The 14673-nt window shown below is 34.7% G+C and overlaps 1 protein-coding gene across 1 annotated transcript; it reads right to left on the reverse strand.

Annotated features, from left to right (window-relative positions):
• Positions 1–782: 782 nt before the first annotated feature.
• szl (sizzled) lies at positions 783–2740 on the reverse strand. The gene is made up of 4 exons (XM_026202053.1): positions 1927–2740; positions 1680–1849; positions 1374–1466; positions 783–1281 (listed from the first exon to the last, which is right to left on the reverse strand). Exons 1-4 carry the CDS (start codon positions 2202–2204, stop codon positions 971–973), a joined length of 852 nt encoding a protein of 283 aa, XP_026057838.1. The 5' UTR covers positions 2205–2740; the 3' UTR covers positions 783–970.
• Between the last annotated feature and the right edge of the window lie 11933 nt (positions 2741–14673).

Raw genomic sequence — 14673 nt, forward strand, 5'->3', positions numbered from 1 at the left:
ACTTACTTCAGTCATATTCCTAATAGCAGTCAATCACATCTGATTAAAAAAATAATTTTTTAACCAGTTTTTTTTTTAAATGAACTGTCCAAATGAACAGATTCACTTAAATGAATCAAATATTATTGAAGAGTTTGTTTGAGTATCATCACAATACACTATACACACACACACACACACACACACATGTACTGTATATATAACTTACTAATATATATTGTATATTATTTATTGTATATTATAAAATATTTTTTCAAGGCGTCTGTTGTCATCTGTTATATTTATGTGGAAAACTTTAAAATTAAACATTTTTATTTTATATTTTCTAAATAGTCTAATGGTTTCTATATCATTTTCATTTGTAGAAAATATTTTTTTAAATTATAATTTATTTAATATTTTTAGAGTAATGATGCTGAAAATGCAGCTGTGCATCACAGAAATAAATGACACTTTAACAGAGTAAAACTCACAATCTTCCAGATATTAACATCAGTGATGCAGATGTGGTTTAATTACAAAATAAGAGCCTTGAAAACTCCGAGATGTTAACTGATGAAACATCTTACTTTTTATTCCAAAAATAAATGAAAATTGCAAATGATGTATGTGTTTATTATAGTCTGTATGGTTTTCCGTTTTACACAGAAAACAGCTATTTGAAAGAATAATATTTCACAGCTTTTAATGTATTTGCAACCTTGGTGAAAAAGCATTATTTATTTAATTATTTATAAGAAAAAAAAGCTAACCTACCAAATATGAATGCATAAACACAATAATATAGTAGAAACATTTATTATTTACAGCACACAACAAAAAACTACGAAAAACAGACATAAATACACTTGCATCTTTTACAAAGTACATCTGAATAGAAAATAATATTCTTTACAATTCTGTAATCTCTATGTACAACAGTCGGAGTGCATCTCAAGAGCTGTGTGTGTGTCACTGTGTCGTAATCATCTCAGCACTTGTGGTGTTTCCATTTGCGCGCGCCCGCGGTGATGTGCAGGTCCTTCTTCAGCCACGGGAACAGACTGGACAGCTGGATGGAGCCGGAGGCGCGCATCGTGCCCGTGATCAGGTAGAGCTGCGCGCGGCCGGGGCGCACCAGCGGGAGCGCGCAGCGGAGGTTGATGAGCAGCCAGCGCTGGATGAGGCTCACGGTGTCGTACGGGAGCAGCGGACCGCGCCGGATCAGCTCCACCGGGCCTTCCACCGTCAGCTCCGGGTCTGCGGAAGGCAGGCGGCGTCGCGAGATCTTGGCTTTGATGGCTACAGAGAGAAAACACGGTGAGCAAACGTGTCCCAGAAGTCACTAAACCCCATTTGGAAAATAATGTGCACAGACAATAATAATCGCGTACCGAAGTCGGTGAGGCAGAGCGCGTCCAGCACGGTTTTGAGAGACGGGGCTTCCTCCACAGACGGACAGCTCTGACACACGGGCTGAGGGAAATCTGTGCACACGAGAACATGCACCGTTAAATCAACGCATTCACGGGATTTATGAACGACTGGAAGCTGAATACATTGAGTTTGACTGGAATACAACTATCGAAATATTGAGAAAATCCCCATTGGAGTTGAACAGATGAAGACCTTAGCTATGCATGCAACAAATGACAAAAAAAAAAAAGTATTTTGATGTAATGAATGTCAGAGGGCCTCACCTTTGGAGAAGGCGCTGATGTGTTTGGGCAGGGGTGTCAGACACGTGTCGTCCTGCGCGGGGAACCGGTCACAGTCCAGGGCTTCGGGCCAGGCGTGTCCATGACAGGCCAACACAGGAGCACAGCTCTCCCTCACAGCGATGCACACGCTCCGACACGGCTGGATGAACCTGCGGACGCACACACACCTGAGCTCAGAGAGAGTCCTCCGCACAATCTGACTCTGCTGCATTGTTAGTGCACGTACCTGTCGAGGCAGACGGGAGCGACGAGCGAGCAGACGAAGGCCCGGGCCTGTGGGTGACAGCCGGTGTGGAGCAGCGTCCTCCAGTCGTCCGAGCGAGGAACCGCTTCCTCCAGACTGCTGTGGCCCAGCAGGTTCGGCAGACGCATCTCTGAGTACGGCACGTCCTGGCAGACGCTCATCTGCGGCGGGACGGGGACGCAGCGTGTGGTCTGGCCCAGGTCGAAGGCCCCGGCGGGGGTCAGCAGAGCGGCCAGGAGCAGCAGGTGAGACAGATGCATGATCCTGACTGAGGTGAGGAGCTGAGAGATGCAGGAGCTGAGCCGGCTCAGGGTTTATATACAGGCGGACAGATGTTATCAACGACACATTAGTGGGACGCAGACAGTGACGAGCGGGAGATAACGGGCCCAGACGGGGGGAGCGAGGGGGGACATTAAATAAACTATCAAAGAGATCTACACACTTAAGCTGCTGACGGCCACAAACCCACCCGACTTCATTTCACAGGACACTTCTAGCTGTCTTTATGCATCCAGATCACTTCACATGATCAAACTGAACAGTGAACAGCAGTCAAGATGTGGGCTGAAGTCTGCTGCAACTTCATCAAAATCACTCTCTGGAGTATTTGTGCAAACATTGTTTGTGTGACATTTTTGGTGCATGATTCATTTAAACATTCAGATATTTTTAGATGATAAAACTGAACAGTAAACTGTAATTTACTGTCAAGATGTTGGTTGAGATCTGTTGCAACTGCATGCAGTTTTGTCAAAAACACCCTTTGAAGTTTTTGTGCAAACACAAACACATTTTTTTAGTGCATGGTTATTTTACATGCTTATATAATAATAGATGATAAAACTGAACAGTAAATTGTAATATCAGTCAAGATGTTTGTAGAAATCTGCTGAAATTTCATCAAAAACACCTTTTAACTATTTGTGCAAACATGGTTTTTGTGTCATTTTTGGTGCATGATTAATTTAAACATTTAGATGATAAAACTGAACATAATATCATAAAATCTTCTGCAGTTTAGTCAAAACCACTGCCTAAAATATGTATACATTTTAAAACATTTATAGTGCATCATATTTTTTGGTCATTTGTTATAAAACTGAATTATAAATAACAATATTAGTCAATATGTTGGTTGAAATCTTCTGCAAAACCCTCTCTAAAATATTTGTGCAGACTGTTTTTGTGACATGTTTTTGGCACAAATATTTATACATTCAGAGAACTTTAGATGCTAAAACTAAATGTTAAATAAAAACAAAATATTTGTGCAAACATACTTTTTAAGAAATGTTTTCAGTACACTATTCATTTATATGTTGAAATGATTAAACTGACCAATAAATAATAATAATAATGGCAGTTAATATGTTTCTTGTCTTCCTGTATTATGTCACATTTTAGTGCATGATTTATACATTCAGATTATTTCTGATGACAAAACTGAATGATTAATAATGATAATATCAGTTAAAACTTCAGATGTTGCACTTGCACATAATTTAATCAAAACTAAAGTGTGCAAACACAATCTTGTTTATAGTACATGATTTGTTTATACTTTCAGATCATTTCATGTGAAAAAACTGAACTGAATAAATAATTATAATAGCATTTAAAGTGTGATTTATTATATATATATATATATATATATATATATATATATATATATATATATAATTTTTTTTAATTAATTGTGCAATAATAATTGTGAATTTTTTCAATCAAGATACAGGCTGAATACAACAAGTCAATTCAAAAAAAAAATTTTGTGATATACTCTGAAGTACATAAACATACTCAAATCATTTCATAATAATGCAACACCATATAAAACCGCACTTGCACTCTTAATTAACATCTATGCTAAACTAAAATACTTGTTTATATCTGTCTGTCATTTGGCTTCAGTTATCAGTATTTTCAAGTGCAGTTTTTTAAAGGTTTTAATGCATCACTATTCTAACAGTGTCAGTGTTTGATAATGACGTGGTTCCACTGACGTCTGATGCAGAGATGTATTTTCCTGTGATGTGCAGCTCAAACAGTGTAAATGCATCATAGCGTCCACATGCACGGATGATTTGTGTTGCAGTGAGCTGAACGTCTGGTCTGTGTGGAGACAGGCGTCTCTGACAGGTCACTGAGAGCGAGAGAGTCTGCAGTCGACCTGTGCTGCGGTGCACCTTTGATCTGACTCGACAGGAGGCTTTCATATTCAAATCCTCCCGCTCGTGCTGCAGATGTCCCTCTAATGTCTCAGACGCTCTTCACTTCACTGGATTATCTCACATTAGTGCTCGGACATTTGCATTTACAGCCCTTGACTTCTGCAGTCTGACTCTCAGTCTGTGGCTCGGGCCGCTTCTGTATTTGGAGGCTTTTTCTAACATGCATTCCTTCAAGTGTAATAAAGTGCATGCTTGTGGCATCAATCCCAATGTGCACGCGCTGTAATATCATGGTTTGGTAAATAGAATACACTTTTAATCATTTCAACATCAGAATTAGAAATAGAAATAACAATATTTCTGGTTTGGGTAAATCTTTATTACTTGTCCTGCCTCAGAAATGGCAGTTTCAGACTCTCTGAATGTGTTTTATTGGTTGTGGAAATTAATTTTTAAATGAATCGAGTGTTATAGCTTTATACGTGCACTATGCATTTCTCCTTCTAGCACTTTTTGGTCAAATATCCATTTCGAAATTACATTTAAATAAATATTTAAACTTTTTATTTTAGCCGTTTCAGTGTTTCTGATAAGAGAAAATAAGTTTCACTTTATTTCTGTGTCTATTTCAGTAGTTTTTATTATTTCTACAGTCTCCAGGATTTTTTATTCATAGTTGAAATTGTAAAAGAAGACATCTGCACAATAAAGTCATAGTTCCTGCTCTTTTTGACCAATTATTCATTTCAAAATATCATTTTAATGAATGAAGAAAAAAAACGTGAATAACTTGACTATATTAGACTAGAGATTAACTAGGGAAAAATCAAATTCACTATATTTCCTTTACTTTAAATATTTTACTAATTTTTATTAGTGTGTTTTAGTTTTTTTTTGGTCTCATGATATCAGCGCTCTTGCATTTTTGACCGATCATTCATTACAAATAATAGTTTTATTTAACTTTATTTTTGATCCATTTAATACCTTTTTTTAAACAATTTCAATATTTAAGAGGCAAGAATGACTAGAAATAACTATCTTTCTCTGACTTCTAAACATTTTATAAATTTTTATGACTTTTCCAGTCCCACAAATGTCTAATTCTAGACTCGCGTAATTGAAATAAAAAATAAAATGACATGGCACGATTTGAAACAGGGTTTTTCTGACCATGCATGCATTTTTAAAACTCCCTTTACAATACTAGAATAGTGCATAGTTAAAGATGATTGAAATGTTGTATATTTATCCAGATTTGTCCCTAAATGCATCATGCACGAGAGGTGTACACGAGTGATTGGATCAAACCCGGCTCACAGAACTTCATTTACATGCTCAGAAGAGCAGAAGTGTTTCCAGACAGTGAATGTGAAGGTCTGGAGCCCCTGAGATGAGAAGTCAGTCTGGACTGTCTTTATGACTGAAGACGGTCTTCATCTGAAGTCCCTTTACTGCCCTGGACAGACGGCAGCTACTGAGGGCCCTAACTGGCCCATTACAGACACAGACCCATTTAGGAGAACAATGGGGTGCTTCAGCCCTCTCTCCGCTGATGAGCCCCCGCTGAGTGTTATTCTTTCTAACGTCTCTTTCTCCTGTGTTTGGATTGTTAATATGTGAGCGCTAACGGACTGGCTGAGCTCCAGCTGAAGACTGCGTCTGCTTCTTGTGTCTGGATCAGGAGCTCAATCTCTGGAGGATGCAGTTTTGTCAAACAAATGTCTCGTCTGTCAGTCAGTGTTCAGTAAAGTGCTGGATTCGCTTTGCTTTTCACTTTTCACTCTAATTTTAGATTTTTCTTTTCTGTTTTGCTTTATTTTTATCTCAGCATGTTATTGTCAGTAGTTGGCAAGGCAACATTTCGTCATTTTCAAAGTTTTTAAACTAATATTTCTGTTTAATGTCAGTTGATGTTTTTTTTTCTCAATTGAAAGCAGTTTATTTAATTTTAGATTAACACTGTAATATACTATTATAGATTTAATATTGAAATATTTTTGGTAATATTTTGAATAATGATCATTTCTGTTTTCACTAGTTTTACTGAGTTTGTTGTGGGTTTTTAATTATTTTTTAAAATAGTTTTTTTATTTATATATATATATATATATATATATATATATATATATATATATATATATATATATATATATAGCTTTAATTTATTTTCAGTTTTAGTAATGTATAAGCCAATTAGATTTTTCAATTGAATAAGTTTAGGTTTCATTTAAATGTTTAATTTTTTTCTTGTTGAATTTACTGATTTCAGTTTTTTTTTATTCAATTAATATTTTTAGGTTTAGTTATATATATTCAAATATAGGGTTTTAAATCTTCTGTTTTCACTTTAACTTTAGTTAATTTTGTTGTGTTATATGTCTAAAGTTTTTATAAGTGTTTGTTTATTTAGTTCTAACTATTTCAGTACTTACATTTAAACTAAATTAAAATAGAAATATTGCTTTGCCAAATACTTTTTTTTTTTTTTTATTAGCTTTTTAAATGCTTTATTTCAAACATATCTGTATTTTCAATACTTTTAATATAAAAAGAGTACAATACTGTGCTCTGTATACATGGTATATGTGATAATATGCTGTTCTGAATGCCATGCTAATCTCTAGTGTGTGTATGTGTGTGTGTGTGTGTGTGTGTGTGTGTGTGTGTGTGTGTGTATGTGTGTGTGTGATGAACCCCGTCTCTCCTTCATCAGACCAAAATTCACATCAAACACAGACAGATCATAAACAGCCTAAATCTGAAATACTTCTATCTTCTTTAAGAAACACTATGCCGGGATGCTTAAGGATGGGGTGCACATTCAAATTATAAAACACCATTTATATATGCAGGTCTTAAAAATCACATTCATTCAAATTATAACTTTAATAAACAAGACTTGAGAAGAGATTCTGAGATATTTTGTGGGACATTCACAGAAAACACTAAATATTTTGGCATTTAAAACTACTTTCATGGTTTGAAGACCATATAAAGAGGAAATCCTTCAGATTTATTGCTGTACATATATATATATATATATATATATATATATATATATATATATATGTGTGTGTGTGTGTGTGTGTGTGTGTCTTGTTTTGAATATAAAATTGGTAAAAATACTGTATAAGCATAAATATAAAATAAGAGAACATTTTACTGCCAGCAGGGGGCAGTGTAGAGATGTTTTTGTGTTGTTGTATTGTGTCTAACCAGCAGAGGGCAGTAGAGACCGACCGTTGTGTTTTATTACCGTGTGTCACCAGCAGATGGCAGTGTAGAGTTATTAACGCTAGAGGTCAGTGCTGTGTGTTTCTATTCTGTGTCACCAGCAGAGGGCAGTGTAGAATTATTATGCTGAAATTCATTCTCAATTTGGAGATTTAAAGCTTCAACGGCATGTTAAAATCTCATATCAGCGAGTAATTAATCAGGTTATGCTCCATATTGATGCTATTTCTGTATATTTTCTGTGTAATTTCCACAACTTCCAAAACTCCACTTCTGTCCCTCACATTCTCATTCCTTCCAGAAATGGCTCTATTTCTATACAATAGAATACACGTGTTTCTACAGTCCTCTGTGTGATGTCAGTAGATACTGTAAGAATACCATGATACACTCTGGTACTGTTTTCTTAGCACTTATTTTAAATTAGGTTAATGATAATTACTACCTCAAACCCAAATCCCAGCAGTAACCTTTGGACATTTTTAGATTTTAATGAATTTTTTTTAAACCGTGTTCCTCCCAAATGTTCCCACAGTTTAGGTGATTTCAGCTTTTATTATTTATTTTTTACTGATACCATAAAGTATTAACACATTTTTTGTTTACATGCAGTAGGCCACCGAAGTCTCAAACTTGAGTGAATTGATGTAAATAAATACGTGAAAATATGACTTCAAAGAAAATACATTTTTATTTACACTGAGGAATATCTAAACCCAAGAAAATATTGGCTAGTAATAATATAATAATAGTAAAAAAAAAAAAAAAAAAACACTGTTAACTGTTTCTGATTCAGTTTTGTTCGATTCTAATCAAACACGGTGTTTTCTCTCAAGTGTAGCCAGGGTTCAGCCTCGAGCGCGCTCCCGTGCGCGTGCGCATGCGCAGTCTCCGCCTGCAGCTCGGTCCGTAGCGGCTGCTGTGCTGTTTCTGTCCGCCGCACCGAGAATCTCCGTGTTTTTCCGCTGCGTTTCTCGCCCGCCTCCGTTTATGCGTCGGACCCCGAGCCCGGGCCCGTGCTGCTCGGTCCGTACTCCCGGTGAAAGGCTCGTCTGAACTCGGCTCCGGGCGTTATGCGCTCAGATGAGGCCTACATGCTGAAGCTGTCCTCCTCTTCCTCTTCCTCATCCTCCTCCTCCCATGCATGAATCTCACCGTGATGGCTGATGATCAACAACAACAGCCCGGTGCTCCCGGAGCGTCGCTGCAGAGCCCGAGGCGACGGCACTGCAGTCAAACCTGCCCACCCCGTCCTAAATCCACACCATTCACACAAACATGAGAGAGAGAGACGAGCACCTGGCGTGCATATGACGGCTTGCGCTCGGATCGGGATGGGTCTGATTCCATTGCATGCGCTGTTTGATTGTTTACATTAGGATGTCAGATGATAGCAGGCCTGTATTCAGTGCATGGGTTGTTGTGTGTTGTGTTTTTTTGCATGGCATATTATCTGGCTTCAGTGCATGTGGTTATGGCTGTTTTATGATTGCGTTAGCATGTCTGATTTCGTTGCATGGTACATCTGATTTCAAATGCATCTGATACGTGATGTCATTGGATGCGACAGTTCAAAGTCCGTTCCTGTTTCCATTGCATTTGGATGCATCAATTTATTACATGGATTTTCTGTTATTGCATTGGATGTTTGATTTAGAAATAATATATGTTTTCAGTGCATGGGGATGTCTGATTTCATTCCAGTGATTGTATGATTTCTTAGCATGGCATATCTGGTTTCAGTGCATGTGATTATGTCTAGTTTATAATTGCATTAGACTGTTGGATTTTATTGCATGGATTTTCTAATGTCACCCAATGGGTGTCTGATTTCAAATAATCTTTTCATTCTGATTTCAAGTATTATTATTATTTTTTCTAAAAATGATTTCATTGCATGCCTTGTTTGATCGTTTACATAGGAGGTCTGGTGTCAAATGGACATCAGGCCTGTATTATAGTGCATGGGTCGTGTGTGGATTTTTCTTTTTTTCTTTGTTTACGTTATGTATGATTTATAATTTAATTTCTGCAATACGATGCCTGATTTTCTAGCATGGATTTTTTGTGTGTGTGTGTGTGTGCACAGGATGTATTTGCAAAGGATGTCTGATTTCATTCCATGGCATGCATGTAATGTATGATTTCAATTCATTTGAATGTCTGATTTCAGTTGCAATGTATGTGTAAATTCATTGGCATGGGAGTGATGTCTGATTTGAACTCATGGATTTTCTGATGTAATTATTGAACAAAATGCATTTAAAATCTGACATGTCATGCAATGACATCTGCAAATCAATTAGATAAAATAAGACATCATCTCCCTGAATTAAAATCATACATCCAAATGCAATGAAATCAGACATTTCATGCAATGACATCAGAAAACCAATGAGACAAAATCAGACAACGTCCCTGTGCAATAAAATCAGGCATAATATCCAAGCAATAGAATCATTGCAATAAATGTAATCAGACATGCATGCATTGTTTGCATTTTAAATCAGATATGCCATGCATTGACAATTCATATCTAATTTGAGTGCATATGATTATGTCTGATTTCTAATTGCTTTGATTATATGATGTCTGATTTTATTGCATGGATTTCTGCTGTCATTGCGTGACTTATCTTTTTTTTTTCAAATGCAAGAAATATCTGATCTCAGTACATGATGTGACTGTCGAAGTCTGATTCTAATTTCATGACATTCAGATGTCTGATTTGAGGTGCAATGGATGCATGATTTCATTGCTTGAATGGTATGATTTCAGTTGCACAGGGATGAAGTCTAATTGTCTGCATGAATGTTTGACATCTGAAGTCCACTTACACCTTATTTCCTATAAAAATCAGACATGAAAATGATTTTAGATGCACTTAATGTCCATAAAAGCTTAATTTCTCCAAAAACAACAAAAGTGTTAGTGACTCGACCTTTGACACCGTCATTAAGAATGTCATTAAGCCGGTGCTTTTCTACAAATTCTTTTATCTTAAACAAGCGTAACCACCTCCAAGAAATGCCCTGCCTGTTATCAGGAACCTAACAGCATGTCTTCCCCCACTGTATTCATACTTGAAGCACAACTGCTCTAATAATAGTTTTTTCTTGTTTTACAGCAAATCTGTACAATCAAAAGTGGAGAGTATATTGGTAAGTCTCTCATGTTATTAATTATGGACGTTTAGGCAGTGTGCCTCCATTCTTTGTATATATTGTATAGATAATTGGACTATAAATTAGGGATGGGCGATATCTTATCATTTTTGACATACTGGTAAAATTCTACACGATAATATTTAGTCTTTCCACGATAATATTGATAAAACCTAGTCGTTGACTCAGTTCAGTGTGCGAAGGTGCAGAATAAATGTGCTACAGTAGTACAGTTCTGCATGTGTATGAGCCTGTTTACAAACCTGCTGTCCAACAAAGATATTTATTGAGATTCTTTTTATCCAAATTAACTAAATAGCAAAGTCGATTGTTTGAAATAACTTCTATTTGTATTATACACAGTGATAAAGGCTATGTCAATTAGCATTGCGTTAAAAATATTCTGTATGCTTAAAAAGTACCCAAGATTGCTTAAAGATCACAGATTAACCATATATTTTGTGCAATCATGTTTATTGTCTTCAGGTTTCATCAGTTAAAATGTATCTAACTACAGCGAAAACAGGATACCTTTTGTCTATGTTAGGGATTTCCTGTAGTGTCATCACGTCTATTACTTCTGCGATGCATGTGGAGTTTCTGCGCTAGAGTGCCCCCTGGCTTCCAGTATGAATTAAACAGTCAATAATACATTACATGTGTACTAGGGCTGCACAGTTATGACAAAAATCTAAATTGTCAATTATTCCCATTAAATTTTAATTGCAACTATTAATTTCGATTGTCACAATTAACATTGAATGATGTTTATACCATTGTTTAATGGCAACTGCAAGCTGAAAACACTAACTGAAAAACTTTTTGTACTAATCTATGGTATTAAGCCTCAAATGTCAACTATACATCAGATTGGTTTCTTCTTTAAATTATAAAGAAGTTAAAATAAGAATGGTATTGTTATGCACGCATGATTATCCATGATTGTGATCATGATTAGAAATTTGATTAATTGTACAGCCCTAGTGTAATACTCAGTAATGCTCAAAACACCCTATTTTGGGTAAAATAGGAAAGGTAATAGTTTTCTCTAAAGAAACGTTTAGTGAATGTCTTCATTTTAAAACAATTCTGATCGTGTAAAGAATATGTTAGTGATATTCATTACTGTCTGATGGTGGGATTTATTTTTAGTTCCAGCAGTTGTGTGTGTGTCATCTGAAGGCTGCTTACTTTCATCAAAACAGTGCTTTCTACAGCACTTGTCATCCTAGAGTTATCGTGTCATAGTGCCCTACTGTTCCTGTATAGTCATTTATTATGAAATAATTGATATGATGTAGTTGTCATAGTTCTTCCTTAGTATTTCACTCGAAAATTGCTTGTAACATTCATAAATTATTATGAATATGCTGCAAGTAACACATTGAATTAAATGTCAAATATAAATGTAGAAAGACTGAAAAATGTCAAATGTACTCCACTAATCTGTTTTATTTACATCTTTGTGAGATCGTTTTTTGTGGTGCATCTTAATGCAAATTCTTTAATATTAACATGTTTTCAACAAAGTACTGACATGTTTTCGACATTTAAAATGTAAAAGTACTGACATGTTTTCACATTTAAAATGTAAAAGTACTGACATGGTTTCGACATTTAAAATGTAAAAGTACTGACATGGTTTCGACATAATGTAAAAGTACTGACATGGTTTCGACATAATGTAAAAGTACTGACATGGTTTCGACATTTAAAATGTAAAAGTACTGACATGGTTTCGACATAATGTAAAAGTACTGACATGGTTTCGACATTTAAAATGTAAAAGTACTGACATGTTTTCGACATAATGTAAAAGTACTGACATGGTTTCGACATTTAAAATGTAAAAGTACTGACATGTTTTCGACATTTAAAATGTAAAAGTACTGACATGTTTTCACATTTAAAATGTAAAAGTACTGACATGGTTTCGACATTTAAAATGTAAAAGTACTGACATGGTTTCGACATAATGTAAAAGTACTGACATGGTTTCGACATAATGTAAAAGTACTGACATGGTTTCGACATTTAAAATGTAAAAGTACTGACATGGTTTCGACATAATGTAAAAGTACTGACATGGTTTCGACATTTAAAATGTAAAAGTACTGACATGTTTTCGACATAATGTAAAAGTACTGACATGGTTTCGACATTTAAAATGTAAAAGTACTGACATGTTTTCGACATAATGTAAAAGTACTGACATGGTTTCGACATTTAAAATGTAAAAGTACTGACATGGTTTCGACATTTAGAAGTAATGACAAAGTATTAAAGTTTTTTTATGACTTTGAAATACTAGCTTTTTTTTTTTACAATTTTAAGTACTAACATGTTTTTAACATTTTAAAGTACAACATGTTTTCAACAAACTATTAATTTTTTTTAACATCTTAACATTAATAACTTTTTAAATATATTTTTAAATGTACTTTTGGACATACTGGATGATTCAACTAAAAATACTCTCTTGACTATATTTAATATGTATGACATTATTTTTGCATTAAAAGTTGAAAGGGTTAATATTTAAAGAAAAAACAACAAAAAAGCACTAGTGTAACAATATGTAGTAATTTTATAAATGCCATTATGTAGAATACTTTTATTTGTGTGTTTTATGTATGACATTATTTTTGCATTAAAAGTTGAAAGGGTTAATATTTAAAGAAAAAACAACAAAAAAGCACTAGTGTAACAATATGTAGTAATTTTATAAATGCCATTATGTAGAATACTTTTATTTGTGTGTTTAACATTTTTGCTACGTTTTGTTTAATTACTTAAGCCACAAGAACAGCTAAACTGATTTACAGAAATCAATTGAACTCAGCAGGTTTACCTTATTAACTTGTATATTTGTAATATTCATAAATATTTGCTATATCACCTAGCTTACCTGTACCGTGGTAATTCTGTGAATTACCTTGAATGATCACATACATGTCATAGTATTTGTGTATTGTAATCATTCAGTACCACAGTTTATATTCAAGTACGGTGTTATTAGCATAAACCGTACAATGGCAGTAACACCACAGTATTTTTTGTAAGATTGTTCAAGAGTTAATACTCAAAACAGTTCAGCAAATACATGTATTTAGCTTCTTGTAAGGCTTTAAATGAAGGAGTCATTCGTTTGCAGCTGTTTTGCACAAGTTTAAACTGATTATAGCTTTTATAGCCAGTTATAGCTTTTGTGGGATCATGTAAAGCAGACATATATAAATGTGTGCCATGACTCCCAGTAACAAAAAGTTGTATCCACGGAGGCCGTGACCAGGAAGATGAAAATAGGAGCACTTGTGGTGGCAGCAGGGTCCCAGCAATCATTTACCTTCCATGTGCAAGAGCCTTAAGCTGCAGTCACACTAGATTTAAGACAAAAAGAATGATTGCAGATACTTAAGCCAATCATTGGTGTAACAGGATATGATGTCACACTTCTGCTTATGAATTTCAAAACATTTCAAACCATGACTGAATGAATGCTTATATTCTTAAAAATGCAGTTTATAAATATATATATATATATAATTTTTTTTATTTTTATTGAATATTAATGGACCAACACAGTTATTACAAATATATATTTAGAAGTACAAGTGTTTAGTAAAGTACTAGGTTATAGTAGTTTTTGTGTCTATTTAGTGTTTAAAATTTAATAAAAAACAGTTATTGTAGGAAAATAAGTTTGTGGTTGTTTGTTATCAGATGTAAGTGGATCCTTATAGAGACATCTGAGTTGTGATGTTTATATGTATGTAATAGAATATGTAATAGAATGGAATTCCAGAATGGAATGGAAATTACATGATTGGAATTAGCTGGAGTGGAATTGAATGGATTTGAATAGACTGAATATAACAGAATGGAATGGAGTTGAATTGAATAGATTGAAATTTAGTAGATTAGAATGAAATGGAATGCAGTTGTATAAGAATGGAATTAAATGGATTGAAATAGAATGGATTAAATAAACTGTAAAGGAATGAAATTGTCTAGATTGGAATAGAATATAATGATTGGAGTAGAATTGAGTGGGATTGTATAGAATGGAATGGATTTGAATAGAGTTAAATAGAATACAATGAAGGAGAATAGACTGGAATGGAAATTGAATGCAGTTATATAGATTGAAATGG

Source organism: Carassius auratus, chromosome 25, assembly GCF_003368295.1.
Source record: "Carassius auratus strain Wakin chromosome 25, ASM336829v1, whole genome shotgun sequence".
Lineage (NCBI taxonomy): Eukaryota > Metazoa > Chordata > Actinopteri > Cypriniformes > Cyprinidae > Carassius > Carassius auratus.

Bases quoted from the DNA above. Each gene is read 5' to 3' on its own strand.
- szl (XM_026202053.1), bottom strand. From the start codon at position 2,204: ATGCATCTGTCTCACCTGCTGCTCCTGGCCGCTCTGCTGACCCCCGCC. The intron at 1,850-1,926 runs GTACGTGCACTA...GTGCGTCCGCAG, and splicing joins GCTCCCGTCTGCCTCGACAG to GTTCATCCAGCCGTGTCGGA. The intron at 1,282-1,373 runs GTACGCGATTAT...TTCTCTCTGTAG, and splicing joins GCTCTGCCTCACCGACTTCG to CCATCAAAGCCAAGATCTCG.